Below are 15,129 nucleotides of genomic sequence, written 5' to 3' on the forward strand. Positions count from 1 at the left end.
GGTCTCCACATCGGTTGCCAGCCTGTCCAGATCGAGGTCGATGGAGGGAGATGGTCGGTCCTCGAGCCACGTCACCTGCGAGACCAGGTAAGGTTTCGTGCGCACCACACTGTTCACTCAGAACCTTTCCTGGCCCTTACAGATGAGGAAAAAGCGGTCATCCATGAGGCTCTCATGCTTTATGACTTCGCCGACACAGTCAACGGCGGTAGTTCCGGAGACGGCATCCGTGTAGATGACGCCGAAGCGAAGGTTTGTTTGGAGGAGTGTGTGCATCATGATGCAGTAGGGGAACTCGAAGATCTGCAAGGGGGGATGGCGCCGGGGAAGAGCACCAGAGGGAGAGGGAAGAGAGGAAGCTCGACGACGTCATCGGAGTTGGGGGAGTTTGTGTGGTGCTTCTCGGAGAAGGAAGAGGAGCAGCGGAGAATGGAATTAAGCTTCAGGCAGCGGTGGCGGAGAGGTGCAGCGAAATGAAAATTGTGATTTGGGAGAAAATGAAGGCATAAGGAAAAAGAAGATAGTGGTTTGGGAAAGAAAAAGCAGAAAGAATGAAGGCGCAAAAACATTATTTTAAAAATTAAAAATTATAAATGTTACGGGCGGTTTCTTTTAAACCGTCGGAAATTTTCCGAGGTTTTGAAAACCGCCGGAAAAAAACCTCTCCTAAAATTAAAAATTTTTGTAGTGTTAATAATATTTAAGAGGAAAATATAAAAGTGATATGATACTTTCAAAACTAGCGTAACCTATTTAATTGATATATAACTTTAATTCATTTTTTTTATATAAACCATTTTATTATATTACCGATTTGGTATTGTCATTTTCATATAAAATTGAATATATACTTAATTTATGTAATAATAACAATAATTTATGAAATTATAATCGTCTTCTAGAACTAAGTATGAGTGGAACTATGTGCTACAATTTCTAGAACTAAGTATGAGTGGAACTATGTGCTACAATTTGAAAGGTAGTGGAAGGTTAGGGTTCTGAATAGTTTTATTATTCTCAAGTGAAATCCTGAAAATATTATTAGTTTGTGCCATAAAATATAAGGTCGGCCACGCCACAGAGATATAATATACATTCGAGATATAAAGTACAATTTTTATGTACCTAAGGTGATATATATACACAACAACTTTAATACTTTTCTTCTCAAATATATATACACAACACCTTTAAATATATTACATGTTGCATATGTAATTATTAATTTGGTAGAATATATTACATGTTGCATATGTAATTATTAATTTGTTTGAATATATTGTTGTTGTTGACAATTAGCCTTAATTTCCCGTTTGAGATTCAATACAAAAATTATTTACTATCTCCATATTTTTTGAACAAACGTACTTTTTACAAATTTAAATAGAGGAGATAGTAATAATAATTTACAAGTATTGGATCTTGAATTGTCCGGTTGGACAGTTTAAGAAGAGTAATAACTTTTTCATAGTTTATCATAACATATCAATTTTAATATACATGTCTTAAATTTCACGAAAAATTGTCGTTGTGTTTTGTATTGATCTTCGGGTGCATATTTGATTGTGACTTATAATCACTTTCATTTCGTGTAACCTGAAGACCAATGCGAAATGCTGGCAAAATTTCGTGAAATTTAAGATATGTTGTTCAAAATTGATATGTTTAATAAACTAAAAAAAGTGAATCTTCTTGAATGGGATAGGGTCACACCTTGAATACAAACACGATCAAAGTGATCATTCAAGATTATTGAAATTGTGTAAACAATTTCAGTAAACATGCGTACGGATAGAGGGTGGATTAATTTACCACGCATCAGCACTGAGTACGAGAGAGGGGTAGAAGAATTTATAGAGTTTGCGCAACGTAATGCGAGTACAAGTGGTGATGATGAAGTGAAGTTCAGATGTCCCTGTGTGAACTGTTTGAATGGGAGAAAGTTGAACGCAAGTGATATTAGGGAACATCTTATCTGTGATGGTTTCATACGAAGTTATACAACATGGATATGGCACGGTGAATTAACAAACTTTCCAACTGTCTCTCCAACTGAAAATGTTTATGATTCCGCAATGGATATGGAAGATCAAGCAGAAGAAGACAACTTAGAGGACATGATCCGCGATGTTGGCGCAGAAGCTTTTGCCCAAGCGCATGTGTATGAAACGATGTCCACTGATGCAGAGACTCCTTTGTATGCGGCTTCAACTAAGTTCACACGGTTGTCAGCGGTGTTAAGGCTCATGAATAAGGCGAGCAATGGATGGAGTGATAAGAGTTTTACAGAATTGTTGTCATTGTTGAATGAAATGCTGCCAGATGGAAATACGTTACCTAATCGTAATTATGATGCAAAAAAAATTCTTTGTCCGATGGGTATGGAATATAAACGGATACACGCATGTCTGAATGATTGCATATTATATAGGAATGAGAATGAAGTTTTGATAAAGTGTCCAAAATGTGAGTTATCACGATACAAGTCAAAAAACAACGGTGAAGATGGTGGTCGCACAGAAAAGAATGGTTCTGCTTTGACAGTAGTTTGGTACCTTCCACTAGTTGCCAGACTTAAGCGTTTGTTCGCGAATCCCAAAGACGCTAAAAACCTAAGATGGCATGCAGATGAGAGAACAACTGATGGGCTGCTTCGTCATCCAGCTGATTCAAAGCAATGGAAAATTATTGATCAAGAATTCCCCCAATTTGGTGAAGAATGTAGAAATCTTAGGTTTGGCTTAGCTACTGATGGAATGAATCCATTTGGTAATTTAAGTACCAATCACAGTTGTTGGCCCGTTATACTGATAATTTACAACTTATCTCCTGGATTGTGCATGAAAAGAAAGTACATGATGTTGTCAATGTTGATATCTGGTCCAAAGCAGCCTGGAAATGACATCGATGTTTATCTAAGGCCACTAGTTGAAGACTTGAAGTTGTTGCGGGTTGATGGGGTTGAAATATTTGATGCCTTTGCTTCAGAAACTTTCATGATGCATGCCATGTTATTTTGCACCATTAATGACTTCCCAGCTTACGGTAATTTGTCGGGGTACAGTGTGAAGGGTCATAAAGCATGTCCTATATGTGAAGAAAACACTGCAGCTCAACAATTAAAACACGGAAGGAAGACAGTGTATATGCGTCATCGGCGATTTTTACAATCTAATCATCCATATCGAAGGTTAAAGAAAACATTCAATGGAGAACAAGAGAAAGACAATGCACCCAGCCCACTTACTGGACTTGAAGTTGCTGAGAAAGTTAATAGAGTACATCATATATTTGGGAAAACGTCGAAGAAGTCTTCTGTAACGACCCCTTGGAAGAAGAAATCAATATTCTTCGATCTTCCATATTGGTCAAAGTTAGATGTTAGACATTGCATAGATGTCATGCATGTTGAGAAAAATGTTTGTGATAGCTTGATTGATACACTACTAAACATCCAGGGAAAAACAAAAGATGGAGTGAATGCGCGTTTGGATTTGGTTGACATGAAGATCCGAGAAGAGTTGGCACCAAGAGAGATTGGTAAATGTACTTATTTGCCCCCTGCATGTTACACAATGTCCAAACAAGAGAAGATAAGTTTTTGTCTTTGTTTAAAGAGTATCAAGGTACCACAAGGATACTCCTAAAATATCAAGAGCTTAGTGTCAATGCAGGACTTAAAGCTTGTTGGACTGAAGTCTCACGATTGCCACGTCTTAATGCAACAGTTGTTACCAGTGGCAATTCGTGGAATTTTGCCCAAAAAAGTTAGGCTGACCATAACTCAATTGTGCTCATTTTTCTCGTCAATTTGTAGTAAAGTCATCGATCCTACAAAGTTAGATGAACTTCAAAGCAAAATTATCATCATCTTGTGTCAACTAGAAATGTTTTTCCCTCCATCCTTTTTTGACATCATGGTGCATTTACTTGTTCATTTGGTCAGAGAAATAAAGTTGTGTGGACCAGTATACTTAAGATGGATGTACCCTATTGAGCGTTATATGAAGATTTTGAAAGGGTACGTCAAAAATCAATATCGTCCAGAAGGTTCGATGATTGAAAGATATATTGCTGAAGAAAGTATTGAGTTTTGCTCTGAGTATATGACTAAAGCAAATCCGATAGGAGTCCCTCGGACATCATGGTTAAGTAGATATCCTAGAAGTAAAAGCATCCGAGGTGTGAATGTGGTGACGAAAAGTCGTGAAGAATTGATGCAAGCATATCTGTACATATTAAACAACACAGATGAAGTGATCCCATTTTTGGAAGCACACAAAGCCGTTGTAAGGGACAACTATCCACGACAATCAGAGAAATGGCAGTTAATGGAGCATAACAGAACATTCTTGTCCTAGTTCAAATCTGAAGTTTCGAAAGAATCACGGTCCTCTGAGACTTTGTTGTGGTTAGCAAATGGCTTGAAGTTTGATGTTGTATGTTGTACAGGCTACGAAATTAATAATTGCACATTCTATACAAAGACTTTGGATGATAAAAGCATAGTACAAAATAGTGGCGTTAGTCTAGAAGCTGAGTCGCTACAGTTTTCCACATCCAAAGATCAAAATCCTATAGTTGGATCCATGAGATATTATGGTAGAATTGAAGAGATATTTGAAGTTGATTACACTAAGTTTTCCGTTGCACTCTTCAAATGTAAGTGGGTAGACAATAAGAGTGGTGTCAAAATAGATGAATCTGGTATGACACTTGTTGATTTTCGAAAGGTTGGTTATAGAGACGAACCATTCATCATGACATATCAAGCAAGTCAGGATTTTTATGTCAAAGATCCTGCGTCTGACCATTGGTATGTTGCTCTCCAAGGAAAAAGGCAAATTGAAGATAAAGAAGAGAATCTAAGTAATCTTCATATCGCTGACAGCCATCCATTTAAAACGACAATAAATTTGGATGACGACCCTCTAATTGATGATATACAAGCAATACGAGAAGATCACAATGAGGGAATATATATATGACCAATCCATATGATTATGTATGAATTTCATGTTTGTGTAAATATTTATGGCTTTTGTTAAATAATATATGTTATTTTATAAGTGTTTTTATTTATATTTCATCTTATTTATTGTGACAGATATATGGCTGAGTCACCTCATTCGTCAGGCGATGAAGTCCCCACCACTTCTAGACGGACGAGAGCAGCAATGAGGCTACGACAGCTTATACTTAGAAGAAATGCAGGTGAGAGGACACCTGTCATTATTGACGTGGTCACTGGAGTTGCATCTGGCCCAAATGCAGATGTATTTAGATCGTACCTTGGAGTACTAGCACGTGATCGTATCTCTATACTTACTCCATCCTTTGACCATGTTTCTGAGGCTGATCGAAATCTCATATGGCAAGATCTATTGGTAAGTTAAGCAATATTACTCCAAATTCTATATTCATTATATTGATAAATCTGTATTGATATAAGGTTATTACTTTCTTTATTGCAGATAACATTTGATATGCCAAACGTCGAGAGCTTAAGGAATAAGTGTTTATCTGCAATTGCAGAAAGATTTTGAGGGTTTAAGACAAAATTGACGTCTAGATATATATTTGGACCAAAAAGTAATGAAAATCCATGTTCCAAATATTCAGCAATTGACGAAGCAACATGGCGTCAGTTTGTAGAGCTTCGTTCATCCGAGGCGTGGCAGGTAAGTGCAGTAAAATCATTCAATTCAATATATCTTCCATTATTCTCTACCATGACAATTGTTTCATTTTGTCACAGGAAAAAAGGTCAAAAGCACAGGAATAAGCGCTCAGAATAAAAATCCATACCTACTTTCTCGTGGTGGATATAGGAAGCTTGAAGAAAAAATAATGAAGCAGAAGTCAGATAGTCGACTTCCACTTTCTGAGGGTGGTGACCCTCCTCCTCCTCCTTCACCACCATCTCGACACGACAAGTGGAAGTTAGCCCGTATAAGACCATCGGGCTCCTACACTTCCGAGTCTGCCAGAGAAATATCTGAAAGAATTGTAAGATGTCATTTCTTATATTTTTACATTAATTTTGTTATATATATTACATAGATCTTTCTAATGATTTTGAACTTTTGTTATGTGACAGGACTCCTTGGTTGAGCAGAGCTCCCAAGGTCAATTCACACAAGAAGGTCGTCAAGATATTCTTGCCACAGCTATTGGACGACCTGAGCACCCAGGACGGGTGCGTGGTGCTGGGACTGGCATAGGCATACGACAATTTTTTGGGTCTTCCTCGCGTCCAAATTCATACGAAAAGATGAAGGAGGAAATAAGAAAAGAGATGACGCAGGAGATCACAAAAAAGGTTCGAGCAGAGTTGTATGATGAAGTTGCTGAAATGGTTGCGCGCCAGTTCCAGTAGCATTATGAGGATTATGGCAATCGTCCTCCACCATCTCCTGTAGCGGAACATGTTGTGCCCCCTACAGGTAAACTTATTTATTTTTGGTTACTAATTTACTTTTTTCATAACCTAACATTTAATTTGACAGGTAGAAGCGGTAAAGGAAGTTGCTCAACTGTCGGTGCCCCAGGGGACGACATGGATGACACTCATCCATGTCAGTTATATATTCTCTCTGATACTGGGACCATGCTAGTGGCTCGTGGTACAGTTTATGAGACAGCCACTGTAGTGCATGATGTACAGCTTGCAGAAGATGAGGTCCAGGTCACGGTGGATGAAGTTGTCATAGCGGATGTCGTTCTTCCTGTGCCTACAGATGAGTTCTTCACTGTGGAAGAAGCATTTAAGTCCTTTGTTGCCTGGCCTAGACATTTGGTTGGTGATGTATCTGATCCCCCGGTAAACACTCGTACTATATACTTTTCAATTTTAATATTTACTTTTAATTGACGTTATAACATAACCATTTTTGCATTTAACAGCAGATAGGTCAAGAGGGAAGTCCTACACCGAAGAAGACTCATTTATCTGAGGATGACCCTCTTGGTGCCTTAGACGAGCTTGCTAAAATCATTTCAGATGTGCCGATGAATGTACACTGGGATTCTACTACATTTGGAAGAGAAGCTCAGATCCCATTGTACTTGCATTATCAAGATGTTACGGAGCTTGCGTCGGGTAGAGAAGAAGTTAACATTACAATCATTCAGCTGTGGATGATGTAAGTTTATGAAAACTTTTTTATATAATTCTATTTTATCAACTTACTTATATCAGATTATTTCTTCATTTTAGGTATATGTTTGATGTTAGTAACAAGAAGGGGTTCAACGATGTATATGGGTTGATTGACCCCTCTATGACTCATGAAAGAAATAAATTTGATGATATCCAGACATACATCACCACCTGCTTTGGAATGTGGAAGGAGATATATTTTCTCCCTTATATACATGGGTAAGTGAAGTTTGTTAAATTCAACACATTCATTTATTAATTTTGGTATATGATTCATAAGTTATTACCAATTTCAGGTGTCATTGGCAGCTACTTGTGATCTCCATACCGAAGAACACTGCTGTTTGGTTTTGTTCATTGCAGAAGTCTCCTCCCAGCCCTCTTAGACATGTAGTAGATTGGTAAGAATCTCAATGTGTGGAATTTTTTGTTATATAAATGTATGCTAAAGGAATTTTTTTTAATAGTTCCCTTGCAACGCATATGATGTTATCTGGGAGATCTACTGCTACAGCTAAAAAGCTTGCATGGGTTGCCCTTAAGGTTTGGTATTTTAGTCCATACTTTGTTACATTTGGTTCCATTCAAATGATGTTACTTAACATTTTATAATTATGATGATATTTTGTAGTGTAATAGACAAATGGGGTCATATGAATGTGGTTACTATACGTTATGTTTTGGATGATGACCATCATTCGTGCACATTACACCAGTGGATGGGAAACGGTAATATTTAGGTTTGAATTTTATTTTCTCTATCGTTTGGATTTCATATACACTAATTGAAATCATTGTATTTTATGCAGAGATTTAATAGGACTGCTCCAATTCCAGAGAAGTCAATTCAACTTGTGAGGAAAACACTTGCTAAATATGTAATTCATTTATATAATAGTATGTAGTAGATATTAGGACATAATAAGTTCTAAGTTTTTGATTTTAAGTTTATGTTTCTAAGTTGTTTTATGCTTTTCTACATTATTATAAGTTTAACTTTGTACATTGCATTGATTTATGCTTGAAACTTGATTTATGATTACATTGGATTGATTTATACTTCTAAGAAGTTGATTTATGATTTCATTCAATATATTTATGTTTTAATATAATTTTCATTTAAAATATACATTTCTGCATTATTCTGGACTGTTCTGGCTATAAAAATATATGCAGGCCTGTTTCTGTGGTTGGGAATGTTGCAGAAACAGACCTTATTTTAAAAAAAAAAACGTACTTATATGCCTCGGTTCAGGTCATAACCGAAGTCGAAAGACCACTTACGGCCTCGGTTATGGTCACACCCGAAGCAGAATGTGTTGCGTATTAGAAAAAAAAAATAGTCTACTGCCTCGGTTGTAGCCTGAACCGAGGCAGTAGAGTGGGACATACTGCCTCGGTTGCAGTGGAACCGAGGCATAAAGTCCTACGAAAAAAAAAATAAAAAAAAACAAAAACTTTACTGCCTCGGGTAGAGAAAACCGAGGCAAAATCCTCTCTTTTTATGCCTCGGTTCACAACCGAGACCAAAAGTATTAGACCTTTTGCCTCGCCTAAATATGTCTCGGTTCAAGAACCGCTGCCTATAGAGAAAAATAACCGCTGTCGTTTCCCCTGACTGTACTAGTGTCTGTTGCGAAGGTACCGATGGATTTACTGATGGATATATCTTTTGGTAATTACCAGTGCATATATTTGTTTATACTTACCAGCGAATATATCTTTCAATAATTAATAACAAATATATCCTTTCGGTAATTACCAACGGATATATCTTTTGGTAATTACTAACAAATATATCTTTTAGCAATTACTGATAGTCAATATTCGTCGGTAATGGTTATTGACACCATTATTGCCGAAAGAATAGTGGTCATCAGTAATTCGTTGATAATACATGTTTACGGGGGAAATATAATTGATTCCGAAAAGATATGACCATCAGTAATACCAGTGTTTTTAGTAGTGTACATGGCATTTCTTAAGGTTAACAAAAGGGAAAAGTTGTAGAGTACCAAAAATTTTTGCATGAGTTTTGAAGCCATCAAGTAAGGTAATGAGAATAGGTGAAATTTGAGAAAAAGTGAGTAAACTTGCAAGGTTAAAAGTCATGTGATTAGAGGTTCCCGTATCAATGAGTCATTGATCACAATGTATATCTATAGAAGAAGGAGATGAATGTGCAACGTTATGTTGTGGGCAAGATTGTAATGATGGGAAGAATCACAACTACCTAAGTTGGACTTTTGAAGCAAGGTAAGAAGATCTTAATACTGCTCTTATGTAAAACCAGAACCTAAGGAAGTAATCCCTAACTTGGTTTAACCCTTTTTTTTTGTGGCATCATTGCAAGTACACCTATTGGCACTACTTTTTCTCGGCTTGTAACCAGGACGAAAGTCGTGCTTAAAATAACATGTGTCAACTGTGTGATTAGTCCTGTCGCAATGAGTACATAGTTTGTTGGAGAATATTAGTTTGGTTTAACAAGAAGAACCTTTCTAGAAATACTTTTTCAAGTGTTGACAAGAAAAATTTTCAAATCTAGTGGAGGTTCAATCATTCATGTTGCATATACCTACCTTTCTTGTTGAACAACCAAAGATAATACTTTGTTTATTGGAGGAAGAGGATCAAGAAGCATGTTGGGATCTAACATGTTAAAATTGATTGCTCAACCCTTTGACGAAACAAATGACATAGTTTTGATCTTTGTAATTTTTTTACATGCTTGGGTGGCTTTGCATGTACAAGGTATTGAGCATGTGAGAACAAGTCTATAATTGTCAAACTCATCCCATAGACCTTTTAATTGAGTGAAATATTGACTAACATTGAGGGTGTCTTGTTGTAAGCGAAAAATTTCTTCTTGAAGTTTAGAAACCTTAAACACATCAGCTTGAGAAAATCCTGTCAAACCTCCTATATATATAAACCTCATTTTACAAGTTGATTTTGTGAGTTTGAATTGTCTATTTTTTAATATGATATCATAGTCATATGTTAGAGTTTATTCTAATAGGATTTGTGTATGTTGAATTGAATTAGACTTAAAAGTCAATTTTTTAAATTTTCAACTTGGTTTTGAAATGAAGAGCAAGCTTGACATCTCTTTCTCAAGCATGATAGTTTTGTCCGTGTAGAGGTGGTAGTTTCGTCCGTGTAGACGTGAGACTAAATCTTGTTCTGAAGCAAAAGGCATATATACAAGGATGAAAAAATCATCCATACATAACAAAACGTGACAAACCTTACACATGGACATAGAATAAGACAAAAGTGTAAAAATAAAAGATATTTATTTGGTAATATGACTTGTTAAGTATTATATATCACCATTGCTAAGGTTGAAGTACATTGATAAACTGTTCCAAAAATCTAATATATTTTCAATTATTTTAATTAATTCGGTATATAAAATAGATGTAAAATTACATTAATATGTACATAACTGAATTAATTAAAATAAAAAAAAGTCAGGTTTTTGGTCAGGTTTTTGGTCAAATTTTGGGTGCTGTTGTTTGGTGATGTTCCTATTAATAAAAAGGAAGGAGAGTACAGTAAACATCAATTATGAAAAGGAGTTTGAAAGTAATATAAATTGTTCAAATTGATGTACCTGTGACCTTGTGTAAACTTGGTCTTTTTATGTGTTTCTGAATATTTAACTTTAGATAAATCTTATGCAACAACAATGTTTTTATTATATTTTTTAATGGAATATACAAAGTATATAAAATAAACAAATAAAGAAATAACTTCTCAATGATCCAAAGTATTTTATTTTCATACCTTATCTATTTCAAAGTCAAACAATTGATTCACTCCATTAACGTAAAGAAGAACAAGAGAGTGAGGTAAAACAGCCTGACAAAAAAAAAAAACAATTCAAAAGAATGTCTTTTATGGAAGTTAAAGGGTAATTTTAATTTGTCTTTTAAAAAACATATATTTGGAGTCTCACCTGCAACAAACCAATAAAAAACAATGGAGATATATCCGATAGTTTCTCTACTGCAACGAGAGACGCAGAAATTGCAGCTGATGCCTGTAAAATACAGATAAATTAATTTAAAACAACAGGGTACTAGTTATCAGAAACTTAGTATTGAGCATAACTTTTGAATATTTATTACGAGAATGATGGAAAAGTTTCTACTTACGTGACCATATAATGCGTAAGGGTAAATCAATTGGTACAAAGCCGCCATGAAATTTTTGACAGAGTCGACAATGTTATTGCAGTTGGAAGCTTCAGATTCTGACTCAGAAGATGGTACAGTGTCGGCTTTCGCAGCATAATTTTGAATGCTTTTGTAATGCTGATTAAAAGCTGATAGTTGAAACCTCAAAGGATCATATTGTATTTGACTTTTTATTTTGTGCTGAGAAGTTTTTGATACACCAGAACCTAATGCATACCAAGTGTTCAAAGTTGTAGCATGCACAACAAAAAGTATATTTAAAATTATTGAAACTAAATCAAGACAAGATGATGGATTGGGAGAATAGTAAATTTGAAAATTCAAATATATATATATATATATATATATATATATATATATATATATATTGTAAATATAAATTATGTGAGAAATTTAGTTATCATCAAATATAAACAAATCCACCAAATTATTACATGACTGTTGTAAAGCTTTAGGTTCGATGAGCATGTGCATTTTTTAATTTTTTATGTTTTAAAATTTAATTAAATAATTATAAAATAACTATTATTATTATTATTATTTTATTATTTTATAAAGCATGTTTTAATAAATAGATAAATGTGTAGTTATATATTCATACTAATTTATTTATTTTGTATATTACATAATAAATTTGTTAATAAAAATGTAGTTGGTATTATTTATTGACAAAAATTTATATTCACAGATAATTATTGAAAGAAAAATTTGACGATAAATATCATAATGTGATTCTTCTTCTTTATCTTCTCTCTTTCCTTTTTCTCTTTTAATTTTTTTTTCTATCCTTCGCTAAACTCCTTCATATGAGCATCACAACCTAACGAAAAGAACGCATCTCATTTAACCCTCACTCTCTAGTGGAGAATGCATCTTCCCCGAACATTACATGGATAACCTACTATCTCAGATTTTTCTTATCAATTCTTATGTTTGATTGGTTCGTCTCTGATCGTAGTGAATATGTGCATGAATATTAGTTGGTTATTTATTTTGGTTTCTTCAATGGATTCATGTTTCATGGTGAGACGATGAGGTGATGGTGCACGAGAAGATGGAGATCTAATGGAGATGACGCTATGTGTGGTACTTGAAGAGGCAGATTTGTGATTTAGGGCTTGCATAAACTGCTTCAAGGTGCATATCAGAGTTGATGGAGATGTGATCTAGTGAAAGTGGTTGAACTTGTGTTGCATGGTCGCATTTTATGGGAGGTTCATCCAATAGAGGAGATCTAGTGATGCACGACTTCTGATAGTCTGTGTCACGGGTGATTTATGTTTTTTGTTTGGTGGATTGTGAGAATGGTGATGCTCGCAAAGTAGCTTTATGGTGTCACATTTTAGTTCTATTGTTATTCGCGATTTAATTTTAATATAAGTGTAGTGCAAGTGCCTGGTGCCTTTCGTGTATATTTGTGTTGATGATTAGGATTTTAGAGGGAAAAGGATGAAATGATGTGGGTGGAAATTTGTAGTTTTTTCATTGATAGATTTTCCGACAAACAAACTGTTGATCATAAATTTGTCAATCAAGGTTGTCAAATTCGAAAGTTTACGTAAATTCGTGAAAAATTAGTAAATTTGACTCGTAAACTCGTAAAAGTGTATTCATATAAAAAAATGAAAACAAAATATAAATAATATTTTAATTCAAATAAATCTATAAAATTATATAACTTCAAATAGAGAAAACCCAAAGACATATTTTTCATAGAAATATTATAAAATATAAATACTTGGATTGGTATCCATTAAATTTGATCCATTTCGAGACATAATACTTTAGGTTTTTTCATTGAACATAAAAAAAAATAGTGATAGCGGTAGAGGACACTCACGACTTTATTAAAAAATAAATAACTTCACTCAATAGTGAGTGACACATAGCTAGAAGGAGGCAAGACCAAGAGATGAGATGACAGGCATATGACAACCATGAACAAAGTGCTAATGGAGCACAAACGGAGTCTGACCTGATTGCGAACAAGCGCGTGCGACAGCGTCCTGAAGAAGGTGAGGCGATGGCGAATAAGATAGCCATGGAGAGAGACATAGGGGTGTAAGAGACTCTGTCAATCATGTCATGAAACCCTAAACCCGAAACAAGCTTATTTTTCTTATTTTTTTCCCTTTCAAACTCACAAAATCGCTCTAAACTCGCTATTTTACTCGATCTTATGAATTTCACAGTCGATTCCACCAAATTTACTTAGAAAACAAGTTTACTTAAGAGTTAAATCAAAACCCAAGTCTAGAAATTTTAACTCGGACGAGTTAACTAGTTAACTCGTGAGTTTGATAATCATGTTGTCAATAAAATCCATCGATAATTAAAATTTCAAAATCTATTAATAAAATTGATCGATAATTTAAATTTTAAAATTTTGTCAATAATTTTAAATTTTTTTGTAGTGTAGTGTTTAAATTTTTTTAAAAAAATAAGTATATTATATAATAAAAGATGATAATTAGAGGTGATTATTTCCTTTTTATTCACACCTTCTAGATGAAAAAAATATTTAGAGTGAGATACTCAGAAAGCTAACCAAAGAACCATAATAAAGGTTATTAGTTGAAGGAATAGGGTGTAAGTGATGAGACATACTTTCACAGTAAATACTGTTGAAGGAGAGTTTCCTGCCCCAAAGATTTGCACCTACAATTACAATGCATGCTTCCACATATTATTCAGAAAATAACTTTGCAGTGAAAAATGAAGCAAAAAAGAAGACAGTGAGTATAAATAAGTACCAGTTGAGAGTGAAGAGACGTTCGGAGAAGATATTAGATGTGCCATAGCCATGGAAACTCACCACACAGAGTGACACTAAACTCTATAGAACAGATAAGAACGTAGAGATACCCTTGTACAAGACAAGATAGGAATAGGAGATTTTATAGGCGAAAAGATTCATGAAATAATCAAACATTTTGCAGGCAAACAATTGCAAAATAATCAAATCAAACAGAACAGTCTCACGTAAGATAAATTTAAAAGACTAATGATCACGCCGAACATATGATAGTCAACATTTTGCAGACAAACAATTGCAAAATAATGAAATCAAACAGACAGTCTCACGTAAGATAAATTTAAAAGACTTTGATTGGTACATAGAAAATGATCACGCGGATAGTCAACATTTTGCAGGCAAACAAGTCCAAAATAATCAAATCACAACGAACAGTCTCACGTAAGATAAATTTAAAAGACTTTTATAACAGGATGTAGTAGTTTAGATTTTAATAAATTTACAACGCAAAGGTTTGGAAAGACTTTGTGAATTACATGGATTTTTGTAATGTATAAGGTCGTACAAAAGAGAAAAAAAGAAAAGAAAGTTGAAACATTCTTTTTTTCAATCATTTAATAATTTATTGGTTGTAGATTTCACACATATTAAAGTAAAACTATATAGGTATCTAAGTATATTTTGTCTTTCTTCTTGCACAACCTTATGTATTTTATTTAAATAAAAAAATATAACATAGTTATTTAGTTAGTTTATTAAAGTTTAATTCTATATCACTTATTCGTGTATAAATATAAACTAGGTTTTCTTCTTTAATCCATGACGAATGGCGCTCGAACACTACAAAAATAATTAATTTTAGGAAGGGTTTTTTCCGTTTTCGGCGGTTTATACTTAAAACCGCAGGTAGTTTTTTTTTTAAAAACAAAAATTTTGGCGGTTAAAATAAAAACCGTCCCCTAAAATATATATTTTTAAGAATAATTTTTGGGCGGTCCTTAATTCAC

General features: G+C 34.3%; 1 protein-coding gene across 1 annotated transcript in view; it reads right to left on the bottom strand.

The window, feature by feature from the left end:
• LOC124845687 (glycinol 4-dimethylallyltransferase-like) overlaps positions 1 to 14,172 on the bottom strand; it is a 34,205-nt gene extending 20,033 nt beyond the window's left edge. The window contains exons 1-5 of the mRNA XM_088097380.1: positions 14,121 to 14,172; positions 13,975 to 14,025; positions 11,326 to 11,573; positions 11,127 to 11,210; positions 10,955 to 11,029 (exon numbers count right to left, since the gene is read on the bottom strand). Of these exons, the coding sequence (XP_087953506.1) occupies positions 10,955 to 11,029; positions 11,127 to 11,210; positions 11,326 to 11,573; positions 13,975 to 14,025; positions 14,121 to 14,172 (510 nt within the window). The remainder of the gene's footprint in view (positions 1 to 10,954; positions 11,030 to 11,126; positions 11,211 to 11,325; positions 11,574 to 13,974; positions 14,026 to 14,120) is intronic.
• Positions 14,173 to 15,129: the final 957 nt, after the last annotated feature.

The sequence above is a fragment of the Vigna umbellata genome, chromosome 8 (assembly GCF_029865625.1).
Source record: "Vigna umbellata cultivar VRB3 chromosome 8, Vumbellata_1.0, whole genome shotgun sequence".
Lineage (NCBI taxonomy): Eukaryota > Viridiplantae > Streptophyta > Magnoliopsida > Fabales > Fabaceae > Vigna > Vigna umbellata.